At 34.1% G+C, this 27,242-nt stretch overlaps 1 protein-coding gene across 1 annotated transcript; it reads left to right on the top strand.

Moving 5' to 3' along the window:
- Positions 1-437: 437 nt before the first annotated feature.
- Positions 438-27,150, top strand: LOC123699473 (egl nine homolog 1). The gene is made up of 7 exons (XM_045646415.1): positions 438-1,356; positions 4,708-4,827; positions 9,903-9,983; positions 23,430-23,569; positions 24,026-24,142; positions 25,376-25,437; positions 25,863-27,150. The coding sequence occupies exons 1-7, from the start codon at positions 472-474 to the stop codon at positions 25,889-25,891; spliced, it is 1,434 nt and encodes a 477-aa protein (XP_045502371.1). The 5' UTR covers positions 438-471; the 3' UTR covers positions 25,892-27,150.
- Positions 27,151-27,242: the final 92 nt, after the last annotated feature.

Here is a 27,242-nt window from a genome sequence, read left to right as displayed (position 1 = left end):
TTTTTTATAATCAAAGTGACATATTTTGTCAACAAAATTCCTGTTCAAGTTCCTGTGTGATCAGCCCGGATCAGCCAGTATATTCATTAGGCGGGTATGCACAGACCAAGCTACTTCGCGCAGCAATTGCTTCACGACCACTTCACGACGCTGCTCTCTCGGTCTGGATCCGTCTGGAAAAAATTATGTTGTACTGTCTAGTTGTTCACGTAAAATTCAAAATTATGAAAAATTACATCATACGTACTTCCTGTACTCCCTTCACTATTTTGACATTTTATATATTTTATACGACTACCTTAAATATTACATTGTACAATTATCCGAACTGAGACACAAAAACCTAGTATCTGTTCAGGTTATGTCACACATTAAAAAATATACACGATGACATAGTACATACTGACATTTCTATTTGACACATTGACAATCAGAAGGGCCGGCCCGAAGTAGTAAAGATATAATTTCAGAATGAATCAAGAAGGCGTACTCGCTTGTTGCGCCGTTTGCAAAGAGCAAACTCATCGTAGATGCGCTCGCTGTCTTAATGTTTATTATTGTAATACAGAACATCAAAGACAGGACTGGCGGAGACATAAAAGTGAATGTGCACCAAAGTTACAAAAACAAGGTTCCCGTAACGTAGCAGAAACTGAAACTTCTCACTCCGTTGAACAGTTAAAGAAAACCCAAACAATACAAATAAATAACGTGGTAGGAGTAAATGATAAGGAAGACAAATTGAAATCTGCGGGTAGTGATACTAGACGATTGAAAAAGTCAAAAAGAAAAAGTTTGAGTAAAGAGGGTAGTGATACTATCATTGATAACAAAAATTCCTCCACACCTGAAGTCGTTGCTCAGAACAGTGAAAGTCAACAAAAAGAAACTGCTTTAAAAAACAATAGTGTAATTTCTAGTGTAGTTTATACTAATAAAGACGTGTCGAAAGTGAGTGCCATCACCCACGAAGGTTCCTCAGAACAAGAGATATTGAGTGAGAAAGCCCAACAATTAAACACGGTGGATTTTTCAGCAGCCGGTACTTCAAATGTTTTGAAGGCCGTAAATAGGAGTGAGATGAAGGTGCCCGCTCTGCCCAGTTACACTGGAGAGCAGCCGACTAAAATAAAGGAATACCCAGAAGCTTCCCTAAAAGGTAGTAGTGCTCCTTTCAACAACATGGTGAACAGTTATTATATGGATCCCAATGACCCCAACTATGACATCTGTCAAAGGGTGATAAGGGACATGACTCAGTATGGAGTGTGTGTTTTGAACAATTTTCTTGGTAAGGAGCGAGGACTCTTAGTGTTAAATGAAGTGCTAGAAATGTATAGATCCGGTATATTTACAGTGAGTATTTTTTTGTTTTTAATAACTTCTTACTGTGTGTGTGTTTGTCTAAAATTGGAATTCAATTGGATTTTTTTTATTCATAATCTACTTATTTTGACTATGTAAGGTAACGGCACCAGTGGTGGACAAGCATCCAGTAATGGACAAAATAAATATAAAATTTAAATAATAAGACCAAAATAAACGTTATATAATTTGGCAATACTTAAAATAAAAGTTTGGTTCATAAACTATCAAAATACGACACTTCGTCTTATTCGGTCAAAATGTTTGAAGATGGCATAACTTTGTGTTTAGTTGCTGCGACTCGTTTCTAAGAAGTCCGTTTTTACTAAGGAAATCCTTAAGGAAGTGAGGACACAATTTTGTTTTTAAGAATTTTTGTATAAATCTTAGCAAAATTTGACATTACTTTTATTTATAGTAGTTAAGTGTACGAAATATTACACCATTTAGTATCATGATAGGTTAAGTTATTTAAATAAAACTCGTCAGTGTCCATAACTGGATTTAATTCTATGGATATATCCATTTATGGACAAATGTCGAAACTAAACTTTTTTTTAAGATATTAATTACATGCGCTTTTCTATATTGTCTTTTCTTTCTGATTAATAATATACCTATCACGACCATTTCGAACACAGGGTTCCAATATTGTACAACAGTTGTCCATGACTGGATTTGCTTTGGTTCCTATAATGGACATTGATATTTTTTGTTAAAATTACACTCCCCGACAAATTGGTAATGCAATCAATGCCCTTACGTAGTATATTATTATTAGTCTGTGCCCTTAATAATGGGGATAAAGTAACAAAAGCCGCTGAAGGATTTGAAGTGCTAAGAATAATTTTGCACAATAAACTATCAGTTAAAAGTCCTAAGGTCTGCTCAATGGGTCCAACAACATAATATATATCTGAACATGAAGAATATATTTTAGAACAATGGGTCGCATCGCATCCATAAGCGCATTGTAACGCATCTATCATCTCTGATGAACTGTTTGGATAGCGATCCATTCCAATTTAGCAGCAGATAGCGGTCTGCAGCTAAATTCCACCACCATACAGCACACACACTTAAATTTAATCCACACCATCTTGACAACAGTTTAAAAGAAGCTTTTTGCCTCGTGCTACAATTTGGAATCCATATCGATGGATCGATCAGATTAAGGCTGCTATTTGCGGTTCACTTCACGAGTGTAGCGGAATGCCAGGAAACAGAGAGATATGGTGGAACATCGTGAAGCAGGTAACATCTACCCTTCAAACCTCATGTTGACCACCCTTCACTCTGACTAGAGTGATACGACGAAGAAGAAGAGTTCCCAAAATGGATGGATGTGTGGCAGTACTTTTTTTAGTTATATTTTTCATCCCTGACTTATTGAGTAATAATAGAAAACCCATATTGTTTTTTCTTAACAGATTTTTTCTTATTTAACGATGCATTTGTCCAATTTTTTCCTAGAAAATGGAAATTAAGACTGTTTAAAATATTATAAGTATGCAAAATAATTAATAAATACTATTTTTTATAAATACATCCCAGATTTATTGTATTCCAATCATCATTTGCAACATTTTATTGATAACTATAAGTCTTCTCCAAGTGTAAATGACTGGAGAAACAAACTTTAGGTACAGTCCATAAATGGGTGTTCATAACTGGATGTTGTCCAAAACTGGGTGTCCATCATTAGATTTTAACTGTCCAACACTGGTGCAAAAAAGTGGTTTTTTAATTTATTAATAACTTCATTATTTATGCATTGTAATCTTTTTTCTAACAATGGTTATGTTAAACTAACATTGAACTAAAGGTATTCAAAAACAATATCCAATAAAATTAAAAAACCTATGAGAAATTTGCAAAAAACTTGAATTTTTTCCTTAACCCATTGACCACCGAGCGCCCCGATCGGGGCACGACAACAATAGATTTCTATTGTGTCTGAGATTCTAGGGATTGATGGATTAATCTGTACAAGACTGGTGCCGTTACGTTACCTACCTTCAGTGTAATTATTTATTTGTTTGTACAATAATTCAGATTATTTGTTTTGTTTGTCTTAGTTATGTGTGAAATAGGTCAGCATCCTACTAATATTATAAATGCGAAAGTTTCTGAGGATGTGTGTGTGTGGATGTGTGTGTGTGTTTCTTACTCTTTCACGCAAATACTATTGAACCAATTACAATGAAATTTAGCACACATATAGAGGGTAACTTGGATTAACACATAGGATTCCGAAAATCCCACAGGAACGGGAACTGGGTTTTTCTTTGAAAACGCAGGTGAAGCCGTGGGCAGAAAGCTAGTATTAATATTTCTAATTTACAGAAAAAACTATTCTTAGATGTTTTAGAAAGCTTTCTTTTAATAATAATTACATATTATCATAAAACATAGATTAGATAAGTTTAACATAAACAGTATAATGTTAGATATGAATTACATTTTGTGATAATAATTATATGATGGTAGTAATGAGGCCATTGAGACTATAAAAATGTGTAGATTCATGCATAAAATATACACGATTATAGTTATTTCTTAACTTTTGTTTGACCACATAAAATTTAATTTTATAAAATTATTTTTAGAGGATCTAACAAAAATAAAACGATCTTTTATGAGAATGGTGCTAAATACTTTCAAAGTTAGTTTTTTTTTGTCTTACTTTTAATTGTATGTGTATAGTGCCCTTAAACTAACATCATTGTTAAAATTGTTGTTTATTTATTTTGAATATTTGAATATTATGTTAAGGGCCAAGCCATAGGAAAGATAGTAGTTATGTGGTTTAATTTTTTACAATAATCAGAATACTATAAATCTAAATAGGTTCTGTAAATTATCTTGTTATATTCTTATTTGATTTTTAACCGACTTCAAAAAAAAGGAGGAGGTTATCAATTCGGCCGGTATCCTTTTTTTATTACACGCTTTTTATTAGCTTCACCTGTATGTTTGTAACCAACTTCTTTGGGCGCGATTTTGACCCACTTTAAACGGACAGATTTCGTTCAAACTTTGTAGATTTATTGAGGACCAATGACAATACACTAATTTGATAAAATTTTCTATTTTTTAGTTCGGTTTTCTATAAAAAGCGTGTTTTTAGTTTTTTAAAACTATTATTATTTTATATAAAATATTCAAGTGGTTAAAAAGATAACAATATGTCAAGGTTATTTTATGAATGAATTAATAATAAGTATTAGTACTTATTATTAATTCATTCATAAATTGTTGCTACCCATCCTATTAGATAACATCCCATCTTCGAACTATCTGGCTAATTTTGTGTAGGAATAATCCTCTCTCCCCCCGCAGGCTGGTCAACTGGTGTCGAACCCCGGTAGCACGGAGGCGCAGACGATACGCAGCGACAGGATCACGTGGATAGACGGCAAGGAGCCCCACTGCTATCATATAGGACAACTAATTAGTCAAGTAAGTGTCTAGTTAAAAAAAACTTTTCAAATTTTTTTTTTTTTTTTTTTTTTTTTTTTCGTTAAAGCGGGCAAACGAGCAGGCGGGTCACCTGATGGAAAGTGATGCCCGCCGCCCATAAGCATTCGCGATGTTAGGGTCACCGCGAATGTGTTGCCGGCCTTTGAGATATGAATATGCCCTTTTCTTAAAGGTTTCCCCGTCAAATCCGTTTGGGAACACAGAAGAAGGTAAGTCGTTCCATAAGGTCGTTGTTCTCGGTAAAAAATGCCGAGAAAAGCGCACTGTGGTGGACCGCCATGCATCTAGGTGGTGAGGGTGGAATTTTAATTTGTGGCGAGAAGTACGGTTGTGGAACTCGGCAGCCGGAATAAGATCAAAAAGTTCTTGAGAACAAACCCCGTTATAGATCCGGTAGAACACGCAAAGTGACGCAACGTCTCTCCGTAGTGAGAGTGGATCCAGCGAATCGGTAAGCACAGGATCGTCAATGATTCGGACGGCTCGTCGCTGAACGCGGTCTAATGGTAGGAGCTGGTATTGGGGCGCTCCGGCCCAGAGGTGAGAGCAGTATTCCATATGGGGCCTGACTTGTGCCTTATATAGCTGTAGACGATGAGCAGGCGTGAAATACCGTCTCGCCCTGGCGAGCACCCCGAGTTTTTTCGAAGCTACTTTAGCTTTGTCCTCCAAGAAACCGCGAAACTGGACATCGGACGTAATTTCGACCCCAAGAATTCCGACGCTAGGTTTGACAGTTAGGGGAGTGTTCTGAAACCGAATGGAAACGGCAAACGGACTTTTCTTGGCGGTAAACGCGCATACCTGTGTCTTGGTCGGATTGAAAACAACTAAGTTTGATTGGCCCCATGTCGAGATTTTCTCGAGGGTGTTCTCAATATTAGACACAAGGTTGTTTCGATACAGGTTAGTTTGTTCCTGGGAGGTTTTTGCTTGGCCAGTGTAATAGGCATCAACAGTGCTGTCATCCGCATAACAATGAACGCTGCGTATTTGCAACATATCATTGAAATGCAGAAGAAACAACGTAGGCGATATTACACTACCTTGCGGGACACCAGCATTAATAGGCATGGGTTTGGAGCAATATCCATCGACAACGACTTTGATGCTACGTGCCTTAAGAAAACTAGCTGCCCAATTGCAAAACCTCTGCGGTAGCCCATATGACGGGAGTTTGGAAAGAAGCCCCTTGTGCCACACCCGATCGAAGGCTTTCAAATACATAGTTTTGTGCTTAAATATTTCAAAAAGATGTGTTTTTTTATATATTTCGTTTAATAACATTCATTATTCAAATGCTTTATACATTTTAATGACTAATGTAATATTTCATCTAATGGTGTTTTCTTTTTGTACGATTCACTCTCTCGCCTTGCAGAGCTTTTCCTTTGCTTTGCGATTGTCTGGTAGAGATCGCTTACTAGTGATAAAGGCGTCGCGGGTGGTCTTTTTTGTATCTTAACCTATTGAGCTCAATGTTGTTTCCACTTTTATTGTAATAAATAATGTTTATTTTTGTTATTATCTTCTAACAATGATATGCAAATGCCGTTGCGAAAGGTCTTCTCGCAATTCTGCGTCATAACAACGTAGTATGTTATCCTCTTTATTCTGCCCTTAGGCGTTAGACAAGTTATTTGAAATGATCCATATGCAACTTTATAAACAGCTTTAAAACCAATAGTTCGGATAGAAAAAATTAAACATGAATACTTTAAACTCGTTAACACATCTACGCTTATGAAAAGGTCTGTAACTAATTGCAAAGTGTATTAGGAAATAAATAAAACCTTCAATTGTAGGTATAAAGCGGACGTCACTTATAAGGAAAGGCATCTCGCTCTAACAATCTAATAGCATTTTCTATAGGCTTGACAGTGTGAGATTGGTCACGTCTGCATTTCTATTTGGGAACGGCCCTTGGCCCTTAGACGTTGGATACGTCTATTAACGAAGTTACGGCCGATATACACTCTCGGTTTCGTTATACCTACGTGTTCCTAACAAAGTTAAACTGTTTGCGCTTTTTTAGAAAGTTACCTAACTTACGCAGTTGATTGTTTATACGAATAATAGTTGTAAGATGTATCGATGTAACAACAGATCGGAATTGTGTCATATAGATAATGCCATAGTCCATTTTATTAACTGGTCACTGAAGGTTTTCAAATCGAGGTATAATATTTCTTTCATCCATATACCTAATCCCAAAGCATCCCAAAGTCTATTAACGAAGTTACGGCCGAAATAAACTTTCGATTTCGTTATACCTACGTGTTTCTAACAAAGTTAAACTGTTTGCGCTTTTTAGAAAGTTATCTTATGCAGTTGATTGTTTATACGAATAATAGTTGTAAGATGTATCGATGTAACAACAGAGCGGAATTGTGTCATAGATAATACCATAGTCAATTTTATTAACTGGTCACTGAAGGTTTCAAATCGAGGTATAATATTTCTTTCATCCATATAATCCCAAAGCATCACATTCTCGGGTTTGAAAAATATTTCCCCAGTCAACCTGTATACATAAGAGATCTAGAATTTTGTTCTATAATAGGATTAACCCTTTCATAAAAGGATATTTTTGTTTGATCCGATTTCCATTGCTTTATAGGTAGGTATTTCACTGTCTCACGTTTACTTTGAATCCAAATATGGCATCGGTGAAGCTTATTCTATTTTCTATGAAGCAAACAATTATCTGGACTTTTGAGATTATTTTTCGCTTCATTTAATGTCAATATTTAATATATATCTCCGATTATAATGTAAACATTGTGCTTTTGCGAAATATTATGTTCAAACAAAATCATGATTTCATAGCCGACTATATATTTATTATATATTTATTCAGTAGTCAGTACCAGTCCTAATGTAATACCTTTTCTCTTGCTCATTGAACTCGATAGAATTTTGCGCAGTATTTTCCTCAATGGTGTACACGTGTAGATTGCTTAAATTATTTACGCTCCAGTATCTAAAACAGTCGTTAACCCTTCATCGTGTATGTACTCTAATTTGCGATAAGTCTGATAATCTGTAATACGATTCGTATTTAATTTCCACTTGTTGGTAGTGAAAATACAAGTTCTTCATTACTATAATTAAATTTATAACGTAATGCTGCCCTTCTCCTGACTCTCCACTGAAACATTAGAATGAATTCCAAATTGTTCACACGCTTATCACTTGTGACGTATCAAAACATTTTTTGTGTTGTTATTTTTCGCGTTACTATAATAGAATTACTCACACTCGTGTGCTGATATCACCTTTTAGTTTGCTTAAAAAGTTAAATCTGAAACTTATACGATTAGCGATACTTGTATAGATGCCCTACCCAAAAAAAAGCCTTTATGCAGTTAGGTCCAGAAGAGTAACTTACGAATAAAGTTACAACTCCACCAAGCTATGTTTGCACCTCGCGTCGATGACGTCACACTGACGCTTACGTACGGTCTGCAAAAAAGGATTCGCTATGACTTGAAAAAAGTAAACAAATGTTTGTTAGGGATGTTTTTGGGAAGGTGGGCGGGGTAGCGGCGGGGCGCCGCATTCCAACGAGGTGCAAACTTAGCTTGGTCGAGATGTAGTGTTAGAATTTTTGTTTATCTGCACCGACTGTAGGTTGTATCAGTCGAGTTCAACAACCAGTGTCTATTTAGGCCTAGATAATATTTGACTCCATACTTGAGCAGTTAAGTCTTTACTTTCCTAGTCTTCATTAATGAGGTTTCCAATTACAAAACTCAGATTTGTTATAGTTTTGCATCTATAGTCTGTACCCACCGCTTTATTCTCTTTGCCTTCTTAGTCCTTTACTAGACATAGGTATTCATTATTATTCCTTGATTACTTTATTACTATTAAGGCAATTGTTATTGAATCGTAATCTGCATTTCGTTCGGTATGTAACGTCGCAATCGTTGGCGCCAGATATCACACAGTATCCTTATCAATCGCAAAACCATTTATCTTCAATTACTGAGCAATCATTGCTCTGGTATGTGTACCTGTTGATAATTCTGCGAAAATCGATTTATCTGCATTTCGATCTATAATATACTAGCTTTCCGCCCGCGGCTTCGCCCGCGTTTTCATAGAAAACCCCGCATAGTTCCCTTTCCCGCGGGATTTCCGGGATAAAACCTATCCTATCTCTCAAGTTGGATCAAACTGCACATGGTGTGTGAATTTTATTATAATCGGTTAAGTGGTTTAGGAGTCCATTGAGGACAAACATTGTGACACGAGATTTATATATATTAAGATAGTTATTTTTACTAGCAATATAGACTACGTTTCAATCATTAAACTTTCCTGCCTCGTTAGACGATGAGGATCTATATTCTATAGCCAACAATTTCCAAGTCAACAAATTAGAGATAGATAATATTTTGCAAATGAGTAAATACGTTTAAATTTTATTGTTATTCCTAAAATGTTTTACTAATTCATCTTATGAATGTGGCCAAAGATCAATTATAAGTCAGATAAAATCTTTCTTATTCATTACAAATCGCGAAAAATTTATGAAGGATGTAAGGAACGAATGTTTTGATACGTAACAGATATTATGCATAATGTATGATTAAGCTAAACACATTCCAATAGGTACAGCTTTCTATAACTTAATAGATTTCTATCGCTTTTTGTGAACACGACTAACGTAAAATGATGCTTATGGTAACGGTCGTGAATAGAAAGTATTATTTTGACCCGCTGGTCCACATTTGACTGGCTCTGCAAATTACAATTCGCGTAGTACTTCGTTAGAAAACATGTGACGGGCGAATTTAACTTGGTTTCTATATGAAATATCTCTGCTTACACATATTAATGTATAGTAAAAAGTGATATAAAAGAAACACCGATGAAATTTCTTTATGTTTGTGTACAAATTACTAAGAAACATTTAGTGAAAGTTAGCTAATTCTACCAAACTCATCCATATTACAAAGTCTTATAGACACCTTCACCTTGATCTCTAATATGCATAAAATCTAGTTCATATTAAGTTAAAATGTTTATCTGTGTGTATGTTTCAGGTGGACAACATAATCCTGAAAGCAAACAAAATGGCGAATAACGGAAAAATGGGAAACTACATAATCAATGGAAGGACGAAGGTAAGGTATTAAATCGTAAATATGATTTTTATAAAAAAACATTTTCCGGTAAACTTTGAAACGATGAGATTTTCAAAGGTTTTGTAACTGCTGAATAGATTTTGATCACTAATAGAACATATTCTTGAAATAAACTTGTCAATTCTTAGATATGCGATTCCGGAGTGGACAGTCATTCATTAATTAATACTAGATTTTTTTTATTCTGTACGTATTATATTACCTTCCTTTTCTTCATACAAACATTATCAATCTTCGATTATTTTATTACTGTAATGTAATATTAGCACATAAGCCACCCAAGAGTTCGGTTTCCTTCCGGGAAGTACAGAACGGTAAACGGGCTGCTGTCTCCCGCAGGAAGACGCATAGCAACCGGTTTAACACAGCCACGCGAGCTTGACCTAATTCCGAAGCAAGCAAAGAGATTGCGTGGGACACCTTAAGTGATACGAATCACAACATGATAAAAAATAAGAGGAGATGTTAGATTTGACTCGTGCTGTTTGAATTTAACGAAAGAGGCAATGTTGAGATGTACATCTCTATAATTTTACAGAAACTATCATCGTGCAGTTTCGAAGTATACTTTTTTAATAATTACAAAAGCTTGTTAATTGGACATCATTGTCAACTGATCTAAATTTAACTTCAGGATGCTCTTAAAATCCTTCGACTATATTTTTAGAACACCAACACGATGTTCTCAGCTGTCAAAATAATTGAAAGAAAACAACGGTTGGAGAGAAATATAAGATTTTTTATTCGTCAACGAAATGTTGCTATTAATAAGTCGATCGACCTTTAAAGGTCATCATTGGTAACCTTATTAAATAATTTATTGCTGTACTGCGATAAATTGATATCGTATTAATTATTATGGAAGAAAGCCTTGATTCTTTTTACTTCCTACCAGAATAATGGTATGATCTAGCTTTGGGCACTAGTTGTAAGGCATAAAGAATTGTGTCTTGATGTTTTTTCAAGATTTATATGTTTGGTCTAATCATGGACTCATCTTAAATATTCTAGTTTATTGTTGGTTCAGAAATCCACATATTAACAAGAAGTACGAAGTCTTCAAAGAGAAGGACTTTGATTAAAAGTCCAGATAATGTCCCTTCGTTACAGACTAATTAATTATTAAATTGATTGCTTGCTTGGTGCCCTTTTGCAAATATATCGCGTGTGTACGAAATCTATTTCTATTTACGCAACTCGTTATCAGTGCCAAGACAGCGGATATCGTGGGTTTTGGATCATATAGGCTCACGACTTGATAATTATTAGGGCTGTCGTAATCTCCACTAATAGTATAATACAAAATCGTTCTGTAGCTATGTAAGTACGTAATAATAGAAAACTTATGGAAATATCTGGATTGTAAATACCTATACCTTTTCTTAATAATCTATATCGTCAACGCATCGAAACTCTATAAAAAAACTGCCTCACAAGCTTGTTTCATTACACCCGGAAGGTTGCGAAATGTATGACAGATGCATTGTTTATATAAAGGTCACGTAAACTTGCATCACACTGAGATTAGCCAAGATATCTTAACGATAAAAATAACTGCACAGCAAAAACGCAAAAAGTGACTAAACATTTATTTGCTAACGTTCACTGAAATGCGTTCTTCAGTTACATGTCGATGCTAAATCGATTATTCGCAATGAACGCATCCCTACAGTATCGGTTCGCGCATGCGCAGAGCCAATACGGCGTACGTGATCCGAAGCATGGCGGCCGAGCGCGGGGCGCGGGCCCGGGGTGGGGGGCGTCTGTAAACATTACAGGCGTCGTAGCAGGCCCACGCTGCCAATGTTTACAAACTCATCAACTACGTTTACGCTACGAATACATTCCAACATCCCCTTTGCTTTTATACTAATGTCTTACTATTAATGTCTTAACGAAGTGCTACTAATTACAATCGATACTATTAATTTATCCATTTACATACCTACAATATGCATCCACGGTGGCCATGACCTCATGAACCTAATTTTGCTATGCCTTTTTTTTTTTTTTGCCTGCCTTTTTTTTTTGGTATCACGTCTGTCAAGTGGCCGTAGATAACCAAAAAGGATCCAACCCACAAAATGTTACTTTTGAGTTATTGAAGTTTGAAGTTTAACCTGTGTTTGTTCATATAAAGACTTGCTTGTGTTAATTGCTTCTTAAGGAAAAGTGTGTGTGTCAATGTATATTTTATTCTTACAAACAAATTTTATTGAATTTAGTTTTATTTCTTGAAATATTCAGCTAAATGTGTGTTAGGATCCTTTTTGATAAAACCTATTTTCAATTATGATAAGTGAATTTTCATTTCGCAAAAACGATTCAAAGTAGCTAATTGCTACTAAGATCCTTATTTTTTTTAATTTCATAAATAAAACAACTAACTTTCAATTTTTTTTTTCATTATTTATATAAAACATATTAATTCTATCCGATTTACTATTCTTCTTCGTGTGCAAAGTCCGGTTCATCGCCATATCTAGGTACATCGACATGAAGTTTTGGATTGCCCCCTTGGATTGATTTATAGAAATCCAGGCAGTATTTAGATAAATAGTCAAAGATTGACTCCAAATCGTCTAATTGGGCTTTTCTTTAACATTTGGCCATAGTCATTGAAAATCATTATCAGATATCTCCGAAGATTTACCTTTCGAGCCCGCCCATACATACAACTTTTGCATCGACTAAACTGATCTGTCGAGCTGTATTCTCCTCTTGAATTCAACATGACTAAACTGTTTAGTCGATGGAGGTGCGCATACAATCGATTTCAGTCTTAATAATTTATATCCCCAACAAACCTTACAGTCTTCTATAGGCAATTCTTGCGAGTAATTTTTTTTTGTTACTTCAACATATTCGTCAGCTTCGTAAATTTTTTCAGGTATTTTCAAAGTGCTTCTATTTTTGAAAAATCGGTATAAAAAAGGCAAAGATGTGTGACCCGATCAAGATACTTGGAGTGTGAACTTAATGCATGCCTAACGCCTCAAGCTTTAAATACATAATATTCAGTCTATCCAAATGTTCTGAATCGTTTTTGTTATTAAACCAGTATACATTTATACAAAATTCAGTTTAACAAAAGAGATCCATGCTTTCTGAATCTTTTTAGTGATTTATCTATTGCATCATAATATCATAAAAATTAAATATCTAAAAGGATCCACATGCTTTGGATTTTTTTAAACATTTTAGTTTTGTGTTAGTTTCTTAGACTGAGCGTTTTACAATATGATCCAAGAAGAATGGATCGTTTTTACGAAACTAAAATATGGCTTCTCCATACATGTGGGTTGGTACCCAGTGTCAATTTAACGTCAAAATATTCATATTTTACTTGGATTGTTTTTGCTAATCGAAAATATAGACCTAGACGAGCAGTTTGGTATATTTAACTCATTTTCGGTCATGTTGTGGGTTGGATCCTTTTTGCTTATCTACGGCCAAGTTCACCACGCTCTGTACTTAATTACCTTAAAAATTGTTTTTTTACCTTCGTTTGATTTGCTGTTTGTTGGAGTTTGTTTGGTGTTGAGGAATTGATACTTTCCTATAATAATCTTCAAATCAGAACGTCGCACAACTCGACAAAAAGTGTTTAAACATTTCGAAGACACATTTTACCGAAAACCAACTGCGGGCAGTTCTAAATTTTGGCGATATCTTCACCTGCATGCTGAGCCAAGGAATTCAAGTTTTATTATCAGTGTACCGAAGCCCTATACTGGTATGAATTTATTATTGAAGGATGTTTAGAACTCAAATCTGTTTCTGTTAAATGTCACCTGTCCCAACGCTGTTTGAATCTGTCAAGTTACTTTATAAACAATCAACGACGGAACAGATACAAGCCTTTTCGACAGCGTCATAGACATCTTTATCGAAGACACGTATCATATTTATTGTTGCTTAAATATTGTTGCATTTATAATAGTGGCTATAAAATCAATACAAAAATGAGTAATAATAATATTTGGGGATGCTGTACGCCGCATCAAAAAAATAAAGATGCTTACATTATTTGTGTGAAATGTGACAAAAATTATCATTTTGCATGTATGGGTCTTGATGAAGCCTCGCTTAGTCCTGAAATGCGCTCCGTTTGGAGCTGTCCCGACTGTGTGCGGGCAATTCCAAGAGCATCAAATAATGATAATACCCCCCTACGTAACGTTTCAACCATCAGAGGCAATAAAAGACAGGCTGTCAACTCTCCCCCGATGGTTAATGTGTCTCCCACTATTACACGCGAAGACATTAAGGATGTCGTACAGGAGGTTTTAAAGGATACCTTAAATAATTTGTTCGCAAAAATGAATGATAACATTGTGAACGCAATTAATAATGAATTAAAACCTCTAAAGGATGAAATTACGGCTCTTAAGAATTCTATGATGTTTATTAGTGATCAATACGAAGACATTAAGAAGAATTATGACGCGTCTCAATTAAAAATTTCCGCTCTTGAGAAAGAAAACGATGGCTTGGTACATACAGTTTCTAGTCTTGAGCATCGTTGTAACCAAATAGAACAACAGCTTCGTCAGAATAACATAGAGATACAATGTATACCCGAAAATAAGAATGAGAACTTATTGCATATTATTAAAAACCTTGGTAATGTTGTTGGCTGCCCCTTAGAAGATCAAAGCATAATTCATTGTACCCGTATCTCAAAGATTAACAAGACTAGTCCCCGTCCTAGATCTGTTATTGTACAATTGTCATCTACAAGACTTCGTGATCAAGTCATAGCTGCGGTTCAAAATTATAATAAAAAGCATGATAAAAATAGAATAAACAGCGGCCTTATTGGGGTTTCAGGAAATCCATCAACTATATACGTTAGTGAACATTTATCACCATTCTATAAAGGATTACACGCAGCAGCTCGTCTAAGAGCCAGAGAAAAGGGATACAAGTTTGTCTGGATACGGGGTGGACGTATTTTTATGAGGAAGAATGAGGAAGCCCCATATATTCTAGTCCAGAACTTTAATGTTTTAGATAAGTTAGACTAAGAACGAGTATATATATTTTTCTTTCTTTTCTTTTTTGATTGATGTATGTGGATTGTTTTCATTTAAATTTGGTACGCTAAATCTGTATTATCAAAATACTAGGGGCTTACGAACTAAAACCCACGAATTTTTCAGACAATTGGCATGCTCTAATTATGACTTAATTATACTTACAGAGACCTGGTTAAATGATAATATCAAAAGTAGTGAGCTTTTTGACGACCGTTATATTGTATATCGAAGGGATAGGTGCGATTCCAGTTTCTCATCAAAAAAGGATGGAGGTGGGGTACTTATTGCTGTTTCCTCAAAATTTACATCGAGACGTAAGCCTGAATGGGAAACTCAGCTTGAAGATCTCTGGGTTATACTGGACTGGCCTTTGTCACAATCTGTTCGTCATATTGCAATATGTGCCGTCTATTTACCTCCTCCGGTGGATCGTTCGAAACTGGAGCATTTCTTAGATAATTGTAATAGGTTACTTGAATTGTCGTATGGTCACTTAATACTTGGAGACTTTAATCTGGGTCATATTAAATGGGACTTAGTTGGAACGAATGAATACATTGCTCCCAACCATTGTCAAATTTTAGTCGACTTCTTATTTCTAAACCATTTAAAGCAGCACAACAATGTCCTTAACTCAACAAATAGAATTTTGGATTTAGTAATCTCTAATAACGTGCCCCTTTGCAGTGTCGTTGAGTCTGTGTCTCCACTGTGTAACCTTGATAAGTATCATCCTCCTCTTGATATAGTAATAACTAATAAAATTGAAGCGAAACTCCCTTATAATAGGTTAGCTTGTAAATTCAATTTCTTTAAAGCAGATTACGAGTCTATTAACAACGATCTTAGCAATTGTAATTGGAATGAACTGTTTTGCGACCTTGATAGCGTAGACTCAATGTTAGATATTTTATATGCTAAGATTAGGAATACTATTCATAAATATGTGCCTAAAATTAAGCCCAAAAATAATAAATATCCTCCTTGGTTCAATAATAATCTTAAAAAAATGTTGAAGGAGAAGTTTAAACTAAGACAGCGTTATAGGAAGTACAACAATCCTAGAGATAAAATTGAACTGCATATAATAAGCGCTAGGTGTTCTAAAACTGCAAATAACTGCTATAATCTTTATATTAGGTCTGTGGAAGATAAAATTCATTCTAACCCCAAGTACTTTTGGTCATATATTAAGTCCAAACGAGGTGGTAATGGGGCATACCCACCTACTATGTCTCTAGGTGATGAAACCTCCTCGGATAGTGTTCGAGTATGCGAGCTTTTCTCCAATTATTTTGGATCTGTGTATTCGAAGAGGGGTCCCAATCCTGAAGAACAGCAGCCATCAACTATAATTTCCGATAATAACGACCTTCTTCTGACGTTACCGCATATTGAGTATGGGCCTCTTTTAAAAAAACTCAAGGCTATCGATGTTTATAAGGGCGCTGGACCGGATGGCATACATCCAAAGTTCATTGTTGCTTGCGCAGAAAATCTGGTTCAGCCTCTTTTAAAAATCTTTAACTGTTCATTGAGTTCTGGTTTCTTCCCTACAGTCTGGAAACTGGCTAAGGTCATACCTATACATAAGTCTGGTCCAAAAGAACTAATAAATAATTATAGGCCCATATCAATTCTTTCCACCTTTGCCAAGATATTTGAGTCGTTCATTTGTCCATCTCTCACTAACCATTTCAAACAATTTCTCTCTTTTCATCAACATGGTTTTGTTCAGCATAGATCTACTATGACCAACTTGACAGAGTTTACCGAAACCATTACCCACGAGCTGGATTCGAATAAACAAATTGACACTATTTACGCTGACTTTAGCAAAGCTTTTGACAGGGTTCCACATCACATCTTGCTGCAAAAATTATGTGGATATGGACTCTCACCGTTGTTTTTGAAGTGGATAAATTCCTACCTAAGCGATCGTACATTCTTTGTTGCTATTAACGGGTTTGATGCTTCGCCACACAATGTTACCTCGGGAGTTCCTCAAGGTTCGCACCTTGGTCCTGTTCTTTTTAACTTCTTCGTTAATGACATTCCAGAAATATTAAAAAATTCTCGTTGTTTCATGTATGCTGATGACCTAAAGTTCTGTAGAGTTATTAATTGCTTTGAGGATGCTTTGAAACTACAACAGGACCTTGATAAGCTAGCCTTATGGTGCTGTAGCAATGGTATGGAATTGAACACTGAAAAATGCTTTTTTATCCGCTTTGTTAGAAAATCTAAAATTATTCCTTTTAAATATCAGATAAACAATAAGGTAATCCAGGAGAATTCTGTCACTAAAGACTTGGGAGTGCTATTTGATACCAAGCTAACTTTTAATAATCACCTTGAATATGTTACGAATCGTGCTTCAAAGATGTTGGGTTTTATTGTGAGAAACTCTAAAGGATTTCATAACATCAAAACGAAGATTATGTTATACAACAGTCTCGTACGTAGCGTTCTTGAATACTGTTCGGTTGTCTGGAGACCACATTACGCGACTCACATTTTAAGACTTGAACGTATACAAAAGAAATTCTTATGGCACCTGAGTTTCTCTAGCAGGTTATCTCACAAAAGGCTCACCTCATACCAGAGGCGTTTGTCGCATTTTCACATTATATCTCTGGAAAACCGTTTTATATTTTCGGATATTATTTTTGTCACCAAAATTTTCCAGAATAAAATTGATTGTCCACAACTATTAAATAAATTTAATCTCAGAGTTCCTACTAGGTACCCGCGTAATAAAATTACACCTTTGGCTCCTCCTCTGCGTAGGACCGTATTTGGCCGAAATTCACCCATTTGTAGATTAAGTAAGTTGGTTAACGAGCATGCCAATTTTATTGATATTTTTCACGACAGCTGTAATAAAATCCGCAAGTATTTAAAGGAATTATCTTGATTTTGTTTACTTTTTATTTATTTATTTTTTTTTGCTTTGTATACCACATAGTGACTTGACTCATTAATCATGTTGTGTTATCCTGTAAATGTTTGTCACAATTGTCTTTTTTTTTTGTTATATTATGTACCCTAGCTCTAATTATTGTTGTGACTGATGTTGGATAACCTAAATAAATAAAAAAAAAAAAAATATTGAAATGGAAAAAGAAATTATGATTAATTCATACATACGTACTTTGAAAATCCACAAAAGAAAAAATGGTGTTCAATTATAGCTCGGAGCCACACAAAAATGTCGGGGTTAAAGGTTTTCGCGTAGGTATAAAATATCTGATACAAGATAGGTACACACAAAAATTGGTAAAACCAGAATGATAATCACTCTGAAAACACAGTTGGGATCAAAGATCGTCGAAATTTGGAAATGTGGCGTTTCAGTTACTTGTCAACAAATAACAGTTGTCGAGGCCACTAGAAATAAGTAGATACAAAAGCTAAGTACCTACGTCACTGCCCATCATGGTCACTAAAATATCTTAGAAAGTTATCGATTGGTTTAGTATAATAGTAGCGCACACAGAATTGATTCTATAATTTTAAGGGTATATAGTATGGCAATACAAGAAAAGAAGCGTGCGTGCCGAGCACATGTGTCAGAAGTGAAAGTTCTTTGACAAGATTCAAAGATGCCCTATTCCATGACGTGACGGTCGTTGGCGCCGTGAGTCCCAATTTACACATTTAATAGGAAATTCTGTTTTCTTCCTACATAGTGAAAACTGGCATAATCTTTGCTTTAAATATACACAACATAGCTAATTTCCAATCGATCTAAATTATATTAAATAAACATAATACAAAAGAGTTGTGCATATTTTTAAATATAAAGTAGGTCACGCCAGTAAAGGGATCTTGTTATTCTTGTTTCGTTCACCTTTACAAATCACGTAATCTTTGCAAAACTGTGTGGATTAAATGTCCGTATTTATGCAAAAAGGAACCACTCGACAAATTTGCTTTTTTCCGTTTCTTGAAGAATACTCATTTAAAAGTGGTCTAAATTCTTATACAAACAAGAACCACATGAATTTTACCTTGGAAACAAGGTATACTAAAAGCAGAAAGGAACCACCAGCAACAACGAATAATACATATGAAGCAAAACCGAACCACAGCACCACGGGACTGCTTTGTTCCAACAAATAAACGATATTACTATCATGTCATTTTATACAAAACAGATCCGCAGATACTTGGTACCATTATACATTACACATATTTCTAATAATAACAATTATTTTTAATACACAAAGTGGAACCAGGTTTCTGTGGTATGGTTATGCGTAAAATAAATTCATAATTTAATTGTAATTTTTTATTGCAAAATAAAACCACAAGCATTCGGTTCTATCATGCATAAATAAATATTGTAAAACATCCTGAAACCCATCATCGCTATACGGTACCAAATGCCTTGACTTGTGCACAATGCAGAATGCTTCTCATCTTTAAACAACGTATTTCATTACGTCTTATATAGCTCAAAGTGCAAAACTCCAATTTTTAAAGTATAACGTCGAACATCTGTCAATATAGGTGACATTCAGCGAAGTATTTCGAATACGTGACGGCCGTTTTTTTTTCTCCGCGAAGTAAGTTCTATTGTTTTTGTTAATTACCTTTAAAATTAAATGTGAAAATGTTTAGTAATAAATAAATAAGGAAGCAATAATTGGAAAGAAAAGTATTGGAGACGAACACCGAAGATAATAATGAAGATACAACGGGTAAGTAGTTTTATTTAATGCATTTAAGTACTTATTGAATCTATAAGATGCAGGTAATGTACGCTTTATCCACTTTTGATTTATTCCCGACTGTGGAGTAATTTTAAAAAGATAGTTCATTAATTAGTAAGTACAAGAGGAATCCTGTGTGGATTTACGTATTTTAACGACACTTTTGTTGTTCACGAAGGCGAGTCGAATTATTAAGAGTCATTTTGTTACGATTCATCTGTCATTGTGAGATGAAACTACTAAACACTGTTTTAAAAACAACTGTCGATGATCTAGGTACCTACTATTTTGGTAAAATACGTTTAGATTCAGATTCAGTACAGTACATTCAGCGCATAATATAATTATTTGTTTGATTTGAAAAGTCGCGCTGCCACTGTTTTGACCGGAACAAGGCCCTAGCCCGCGAAATTGAAAATTTTAACAAGTTTATTTAATTTTTTTTTAGGTTTGGTCACTGTTGCGTGTGATTTTTAGGGTTCCGTACCCAAAAGGTAAAACGAGACCCTATTACTAAGACTCCGCTGTCCGTCTGTCTGTCTGTCCCTCTGTCTCATGAACTGTGATAGTTAGACAGTCGAAATTTTCATAGATGATGTATTTCTGATGCCGCTGTAACAACAAATACTAAAAAACAGAATAAAATAAATATTTAAGAGGCTCCCATACAATAAACCGTGATTTTTTTGCCGTTTTTATAGATAATGGTACGGAACTCTTCGTTGCGCGAGTCCGACTCGCACTTAGCCAGTTTTTTGTACATGGCGCATGTACCTACAACATACTTAGTCGTCTAGTAGGGACACGGCTTTATAAGAACTAATAATTATATTTTGCTGTCGCCATATATCTACGTAAGCCACGCGGCTTTATTGTTTTGATTTAAAGCTTTTTTTCTTTTTATTACAGAAGATAACGAAGAACCTTATACGTCGATGCCTTTGGAGAAGCTTTCTTCACCTTCAAGCGATATTCAGGCCATAATAATTATATAAGATAACATCTCATTCCACAATATGCACAGAGTTTTTATAACAATCTTATTAGTGATGATGCAATAGAAGACCACATAGATGGACTAGACACGGTGGATTTCGAAATCCAATTTGATGATAATGTCGAATAAACATCCTCTATATGTATTATTTTATATATCTTTTTAATAAAAGCTTTATTACGATATTATAAATACATAGTTTTATTTATATCATTAAATCCCTGGGTTGTGGTTCTTTTTTGTATAAGAGAAAACCTATCAATTGATAAATGTTAAAAGGAACCACATGCACATTTTCTTAATTATCTAGAAAGTTTAAGAGTATTCAGAACAAATTTATATACACATACTTAAATAAGTAATTTATCAATGAATTTAAATAAAATAAATATTAATTTTACTTCATGTAACAGAGCTGCAAATGTTTTTGTAAATCCTTTGATATCTCAGAAGTGCGTGTTTGCTGGTTGGTTCCTTTTTGCTTAAATACGGACAAATACTTTAAGGTTTATACAATACACGGTGAAATGAAAATGTTTAAGCGATTATCATCTTCAGCCTATATACCGTCCCACTGATGGAACACGGGTTTCCGATTAATGATTATAATATTTTATTCGTACTAAATGTATAATTAACAGTTAGAAGTAACGAAATAAACATTTTTGCTAATACTAGCCACCAGTCCTTCAATGATTTTTTTTTCTTAATTGACTTAGATCATGATAACTATAACTTGGAAACATTCAGAAGTTAGTCATTAGTAACTTGTGGAATCTAATGAAAATATAATACGCCTCCGGAAACACTTACAAAAGGGCATGGTCTAAATTGTAGGTCACTGCTATGTTGACATTGCTCTTGAATCGTAATCGTGTTCAGCCTCGCCTGCCCTGTTTTTGCCGGTTATAGCTGATGATAGTTTAACTATTGTCTCCTTTTTGTTAACCTTTTGCTGTTTAATGGATGATGTTTTTATTGATATTGCTACAGTGGAGATCGCTCAAATCTTTTTTTTTACAGTTTGACCAGAAAAGAACGCGTTCTTTTTACACGCTTTTTCAAACTCAAACTCAAACTCAAACATTCATTTATTCAATTAGACTACTATTTAGTAGCACTTTCTATTAGCTTTATATTAGCTTTTTTTTTTTTAAACTATTATTATTATTGCATAGAGAGACCTATTCAACTCGATTTATCGCAAACATAGATATGTAGTAATAGGATCAGTAAATATAAAATAATACTACATAATTCCAAAATGAGTATTGAACCATTTTTCAATATATTGTGTAATAGTACAAAGATTAGAATGTATCGTACACATAATATATCAGATTTTTATCTATTCGCAAGTAATTTGCAATCATCCTGCATTGTATACAGTATGTATCGGTATGGTAAATAAGGAAAATGCACATTGAGTCATCAGATAGGTTCTGCACTCGCTTGCAGCGCGTGCCGGGATTCCCTCTTAATAGAAATACAATTTGCATATTGAGTTGATTTGTGTATTTAGATTCAGTACATTTGAAGCTCCCACATTACATAATATAGAACTAGTATGAGCTGTAACAAGACGGTAATAGAGAATGCAATGTACGGATAGTTTTTATGTAACAGTTTAATGGCATATGACCGCCTCCTTGGTACAGTGGTTGACGCGTGAGCGTAGAAACGAACGAAACGATTCCCGGTGGAGACGAAGAAAAAAAAATGTCTCGGTCTGGCAGGACTCAGAAGGCTGATCACCTACATGTCCCTAAAGAAAATCGATCAGTGAAACAGATGTATGGATAATGCATCTGCCCCTTACCTTTGGGATACGGGACTTCACTTAAATTGCATAACTATCTTATTACTTTTTACGTGTAAATAAACAATCACTCTATTATTAGTTTATTTTCGGCATCAGGCACAGTAATTTTACTCGGATATATTACAGCCCCAAGTTACAGGCAAAATACGTTCTTCTCCTTAGAAAGAAGTAAAGGTCTGCTGCATATTCATCCTAATAATTATTGTTAACCTACAAGACACAGAGAGAAGGTACACTTCATTCCAAGGTAATAGAAGATGTACAACTACTATGAAGTATTTAATAAAATAAATTCAATAATTTCCGTTTCCTTATCTCCCCCAAGTTTATCAATATAACGGTTGCGGTAAAGTCCCACTAATAAATGCCTGAATAAATTTTCATTACTGAATGCTTTATGATACGTTTATTGTTGTGTTGTTACGTCGCTTGAGTCACCAGTTTGGTTTGAATTATGTATGTCACTGTTACCAAAATGAAATATTATTTCCTAATCTGTATTGAAGTTTTGTGGTCTAGGCTACTTTGTTATGAGTCTATGTATGGTTTATATGATTTTCGCTATGCGATCACCATAAATGAAAACCTATATATTATAACGTCTTATAAGCAAACAAACATACATTTGTTTATTCGTTTAGGAATAAACAAAAAAAAATGGGATTTAGACGACATCGATATTAGATAATTTCAAATAACCTTAGAAAATTGTTAACATTATTAAACGCTAAGTATCTGAAAGAAGGATAAACCTATAAGAGTCATTCCAGTCTCCAGGTATAATAATAATGCGGCATAACATTCTAATGTATCATTTGTATTAAAAACTTTCTCTATTCTTTCTAGGCAATGGTAGCGTGCTATCCAGGGTCTGGAAGCCATTACGTGAAACATGTAGACAACCCCAATAAGGACGGTCGCTGTATCACCGCTATATACTATTTGAATCTCGACTGGGACGTCAAGCGGTGCGGGGGGTTGCTCAGGTAGCTATACTTGGTCCCACATTGTTTATATTGTTCATTAATGGTGATGAACTATGCCGATATAAAAATACCAGTTCATTCACTACAGATGGTGTTTACAAATTTAAAATCGTTCAACATATCGTTGTGTTCTAGCTACTTTAGTATGTAGCAATCAATTTAATGTATTATGCAATATAATTATGAAAACTAACGAGTAAGTTACATGAATCCTTATTCATATCTACAAAACAATTAAGTGTCAAGTTTATCATTTACGTTCCTGTTGGAAAGAATACTTTAGGAAATTCCTTTATGCATTTTGTTACCTTTACTAAATGAATATAAAAAGTGGAAAATAAATTCCAATTAATCGACCACAGTCCACAAATAAAAAAATAAAAAAATTAAAACTGTATTCAAATTGAAACTTGAATCATTGAATTTTTTATAATAATTATTTGGATATTATTCCAGAGTATTCCCGGAAGGCACGAACCAGGTGGCAGACATAGCGCCAATCTTCGACAGGATGCTGTTCTTCTGGTCGGACAGACGGAACCCGCACGAAGTGCAACCTGCCTTCGCGACCAGGTAAAGAACGATAAAATAGAGTAGGCAATTTGAACTTTAAAGCTTTCAGATTTTCCACAATTGATGATACACTTAGCGTCTTTTTCTAAATTTACGGCCGCCTTTACACCTGTAAGTTTTACTTACGTAAGTCACTTACGTAAGCTACTTACGATAAATTTTCAAGTGCAAACACTCGTTGTAAGTAACTTACTGTAATTTTTTACAACTTTCGTAAATTTAAAAATTACAAGTCTAAACGTGTTCGAGTTTGCTTACGGAAGCGACTCGCAGCTTATTGAATTATTTTGATAAGTTGAGAACTCACCAAATCAATGTCCTCTAAACAAAAACAAAATAAAATCTGGTCACCAAACGAGGTAGAAGCTTTAATTACCGCTTTTGAAGCACGTCCCATACTGTGGGACTACAAAAATAAAGAATACAAAAACCGCGTAAAAACAAATTCACTACATGTTGAACTTAGCGAAATGTTTAATACCACTCCAGATGAAATCATTAGAAAGTTGCATAATTTGAAAGGACAATTTCAAAACAAATTCAAAACTTATAGTATTCATTCTTATAAAATTGAAAAATCCGTGTTGGTCTTCCATTGTCAACTCCTTCAAAAGATTTTCAAACGCACCTTGTGCCATTCTTTTTTCTAACCAAGGTTTTACCCAGCATTTTCTTTCAGTATTATTTTTCCGTCGCTTTTTATTGGACAAAATTATATATGCAGCAGCCGCTTGAACGTGGCGTCTTCGAGGCATTTTTTTACTGATTTAATGTAAACGGGCGTGTAATAATTTATGTAAGTTTAAACTCACAAAAATTACGTAAGCATTATTTACTGTAAGTTTATTTTAAGTGTAAATGCAACCGTAAGTCAGTTACATAATTTTTACGAAAGTAACTTACAGGTGTAAAGGCGGCCTAAGAACAATTAATTAGCAATTTTTAAATTATTTCTTATCAGTCACCACGGTACAAATAAATAATTTATCGGTTTTCATATCTGTTTTAAAGGCAGGCTACAATTTAACATAGCTCCACAAATAATAAATGATTTTAATTTGCAATAATAATTTCAGCATTGTAATCGATTCAATACGGTACGGTCGGTTTAAAAATATGAAATACACATTTTATCATACAATAATACATAGTTGATTATTGTTTGGGTAATAGAGTTGAATTTAAATTGTCCAGAAAGGTTTATTTATTGTTTACGCATTTGTTTATTTTCAGATACGCCATCACGCTGTGGTATTTTGATGCTCAAGAAAGGGAAGAAGCGCTACGAAATTACAGTAAGTATTTTTAGAAATCCTTATTATATTTTCGTTATAAGTTAAGTTATTTTATTTTTTTATTATATATTGAAACTAGCTTACCTCCCGCGCTTTGTCTTAAACCTAATAAATTATATACTAAAACCTTCCTTTTGAATCACTCTATCTATTAAAAACAACCGCATCAAAATCTGTTGCGTAGTTTTAAAGATTTAGGCATACATAGGGACACAGGGACAGAGAAAGCGACTTTGTTTTATACTATTGTAGTGATTGAAATGTTATTGAATGAAAGGTCTCGGAATTCATGTTTGAATTTGCCCATGTTGTTGAATTAAAAAATAATTAAGATTTTCTTGTTTGCTTATAATACATACTATGAAACTAAAAATGTGTCATTGTGCTCAAAACTATGAAACTAACTCATAATTCTACAATTTCAGAACGCGTTCAGCCATCATCGAGCAAGTGATGTCGGTTTCAAGAGCTCGAGGTGTATCCGAGCTCAAACAACCTGCTAACGGCATAGTTTTAAATCAAAATTAAATATTATGCTATTTAGCAGGCATTTTGGACTGTTTTGTGACGTTCTATAGACGTTCCTAATTGACGTGGGTGCCTTGTGCTTCGTGTCTATGGAGTGACGTGTCAAGAAGCCTCGTATCCTGGCTTTTAAAAAAGTTATGTAACTTTTTGTTCGGATTTATAATCTCTGGTTTTGTAAAAAAATTAAAAAAGAAGTTCGGATGTATTTACCGCGATTTTGTATTATTTTATTTTATTTCTTTCGGTTTCTATGTGATTGATGTGCTTAAAATTTTTATTATGTAAAAAAATTGTGCAATGAGTTGAGCACAAGGCGGACCCTAATACTATATTAATAAATAAATTGATTGTCAATTTAATGTTTATTTAGTTTGTTAAACGAACACCTGTCTTTGACAGGACGAGTCATATTATTTTAGTTAGGTGTAATAATTATAATAGAAATATGTTTATTTTTGCTAAAGAGACCTTGAGTATTATTCTAAAAATAATAACCGTTAGTTTTGTTGATGTTTTTAAAGGGAAGGTATATTTTATTTCTGTTATTTCATCTACATCTATCTGTTGTGTTTTATACATATAAATAAATCTTCTATGTTCATTTTTTCTCTTATCTTTTTATATATTTAAATATTTTTTTTAAAAGCATCAACAATATAACAATACACCACTCTATATACGAGATTTTCAATTGTATAGTATTTATTTTATTTAGATATCGATGCGTATGTAAATAAATTGAAAAAAAATTGTTATCCACCGAGACACATTTTTAAGTTTTATGAATCATCTCATACAAGATATTCGTCATGGATAATCTTTCTTTATTCAAATCGTTGCATTTTGTTATCTTTATTTATTTTAAAGTGTGTCACAAAGTGCTACATTATTTATAAATAATAAAATGATATTTTTCATGTACATATATAAAAAAAATCTTAAAGCGAAATTACGCAATCATATTATATAAGCGTGTGTGTAAAAAGTATTGAATTTTATACAACGTAGTTAGGTCTATTAAGGTGTAATTATATTTGAAATAGCACTATCCAATTATTGCTGAATAGATTATGTGATTATAACTTGTTTTAAACAAAATGTAAAGTTTGATTTCTTTTTTAAAGATGTAACATACCTATAACTATATTCTGTGCAAACAAGTGATATTAAAAAATATTAACGAAATTCTTGTGTTTTATTGAAAGTATTGTGATTATTCCCTTTTCAAACGTTTGAAACTTTTTACAGAAATGTTTTAATAGCTCTAGGAAAAACGA

The sequence above is a fragment of the Colias croceus genome, chromosome 18, assembly GCF_905220415.1.
Source record: "Colias croceus chromosome 18, ilColCroc2.1".
Classification (NCBI taxonomy): Eukaryota; Metazoa; Arthropoda; class Insecta; order Lepidoptera; family Pieridae; genus Colias; species Colias croceus.
This window is presented reverse-complemented; position numbering and strand designations above follow the sequence as displayed.

Excerpts from the sequence above, each read along its gene's own strand:
- LOC123699473 (XM_045646415.1), top strand. The coding sequence starts at position 472 with ATGAATCAAGAAGGCGTACTCGCTTGTTGCGCCGTTTGCAAAGAGCAA. Across the intron at positions 1,357-4,707 it reads ATAGATCCGGTATATTTACA|GCTGGTCAACTGGTGTCGAA; the intron begins GTGAGTATTTTT and ends CTCCCCCCGCAG. Across the intron at positions 23,570-24,025 it reads CGGTGCGGGGGGTTGCTCAG|AGTATTCCCGGAAGGCACGA; the intron begins GTAGCTATACTT and ends ATATTATTCCAG.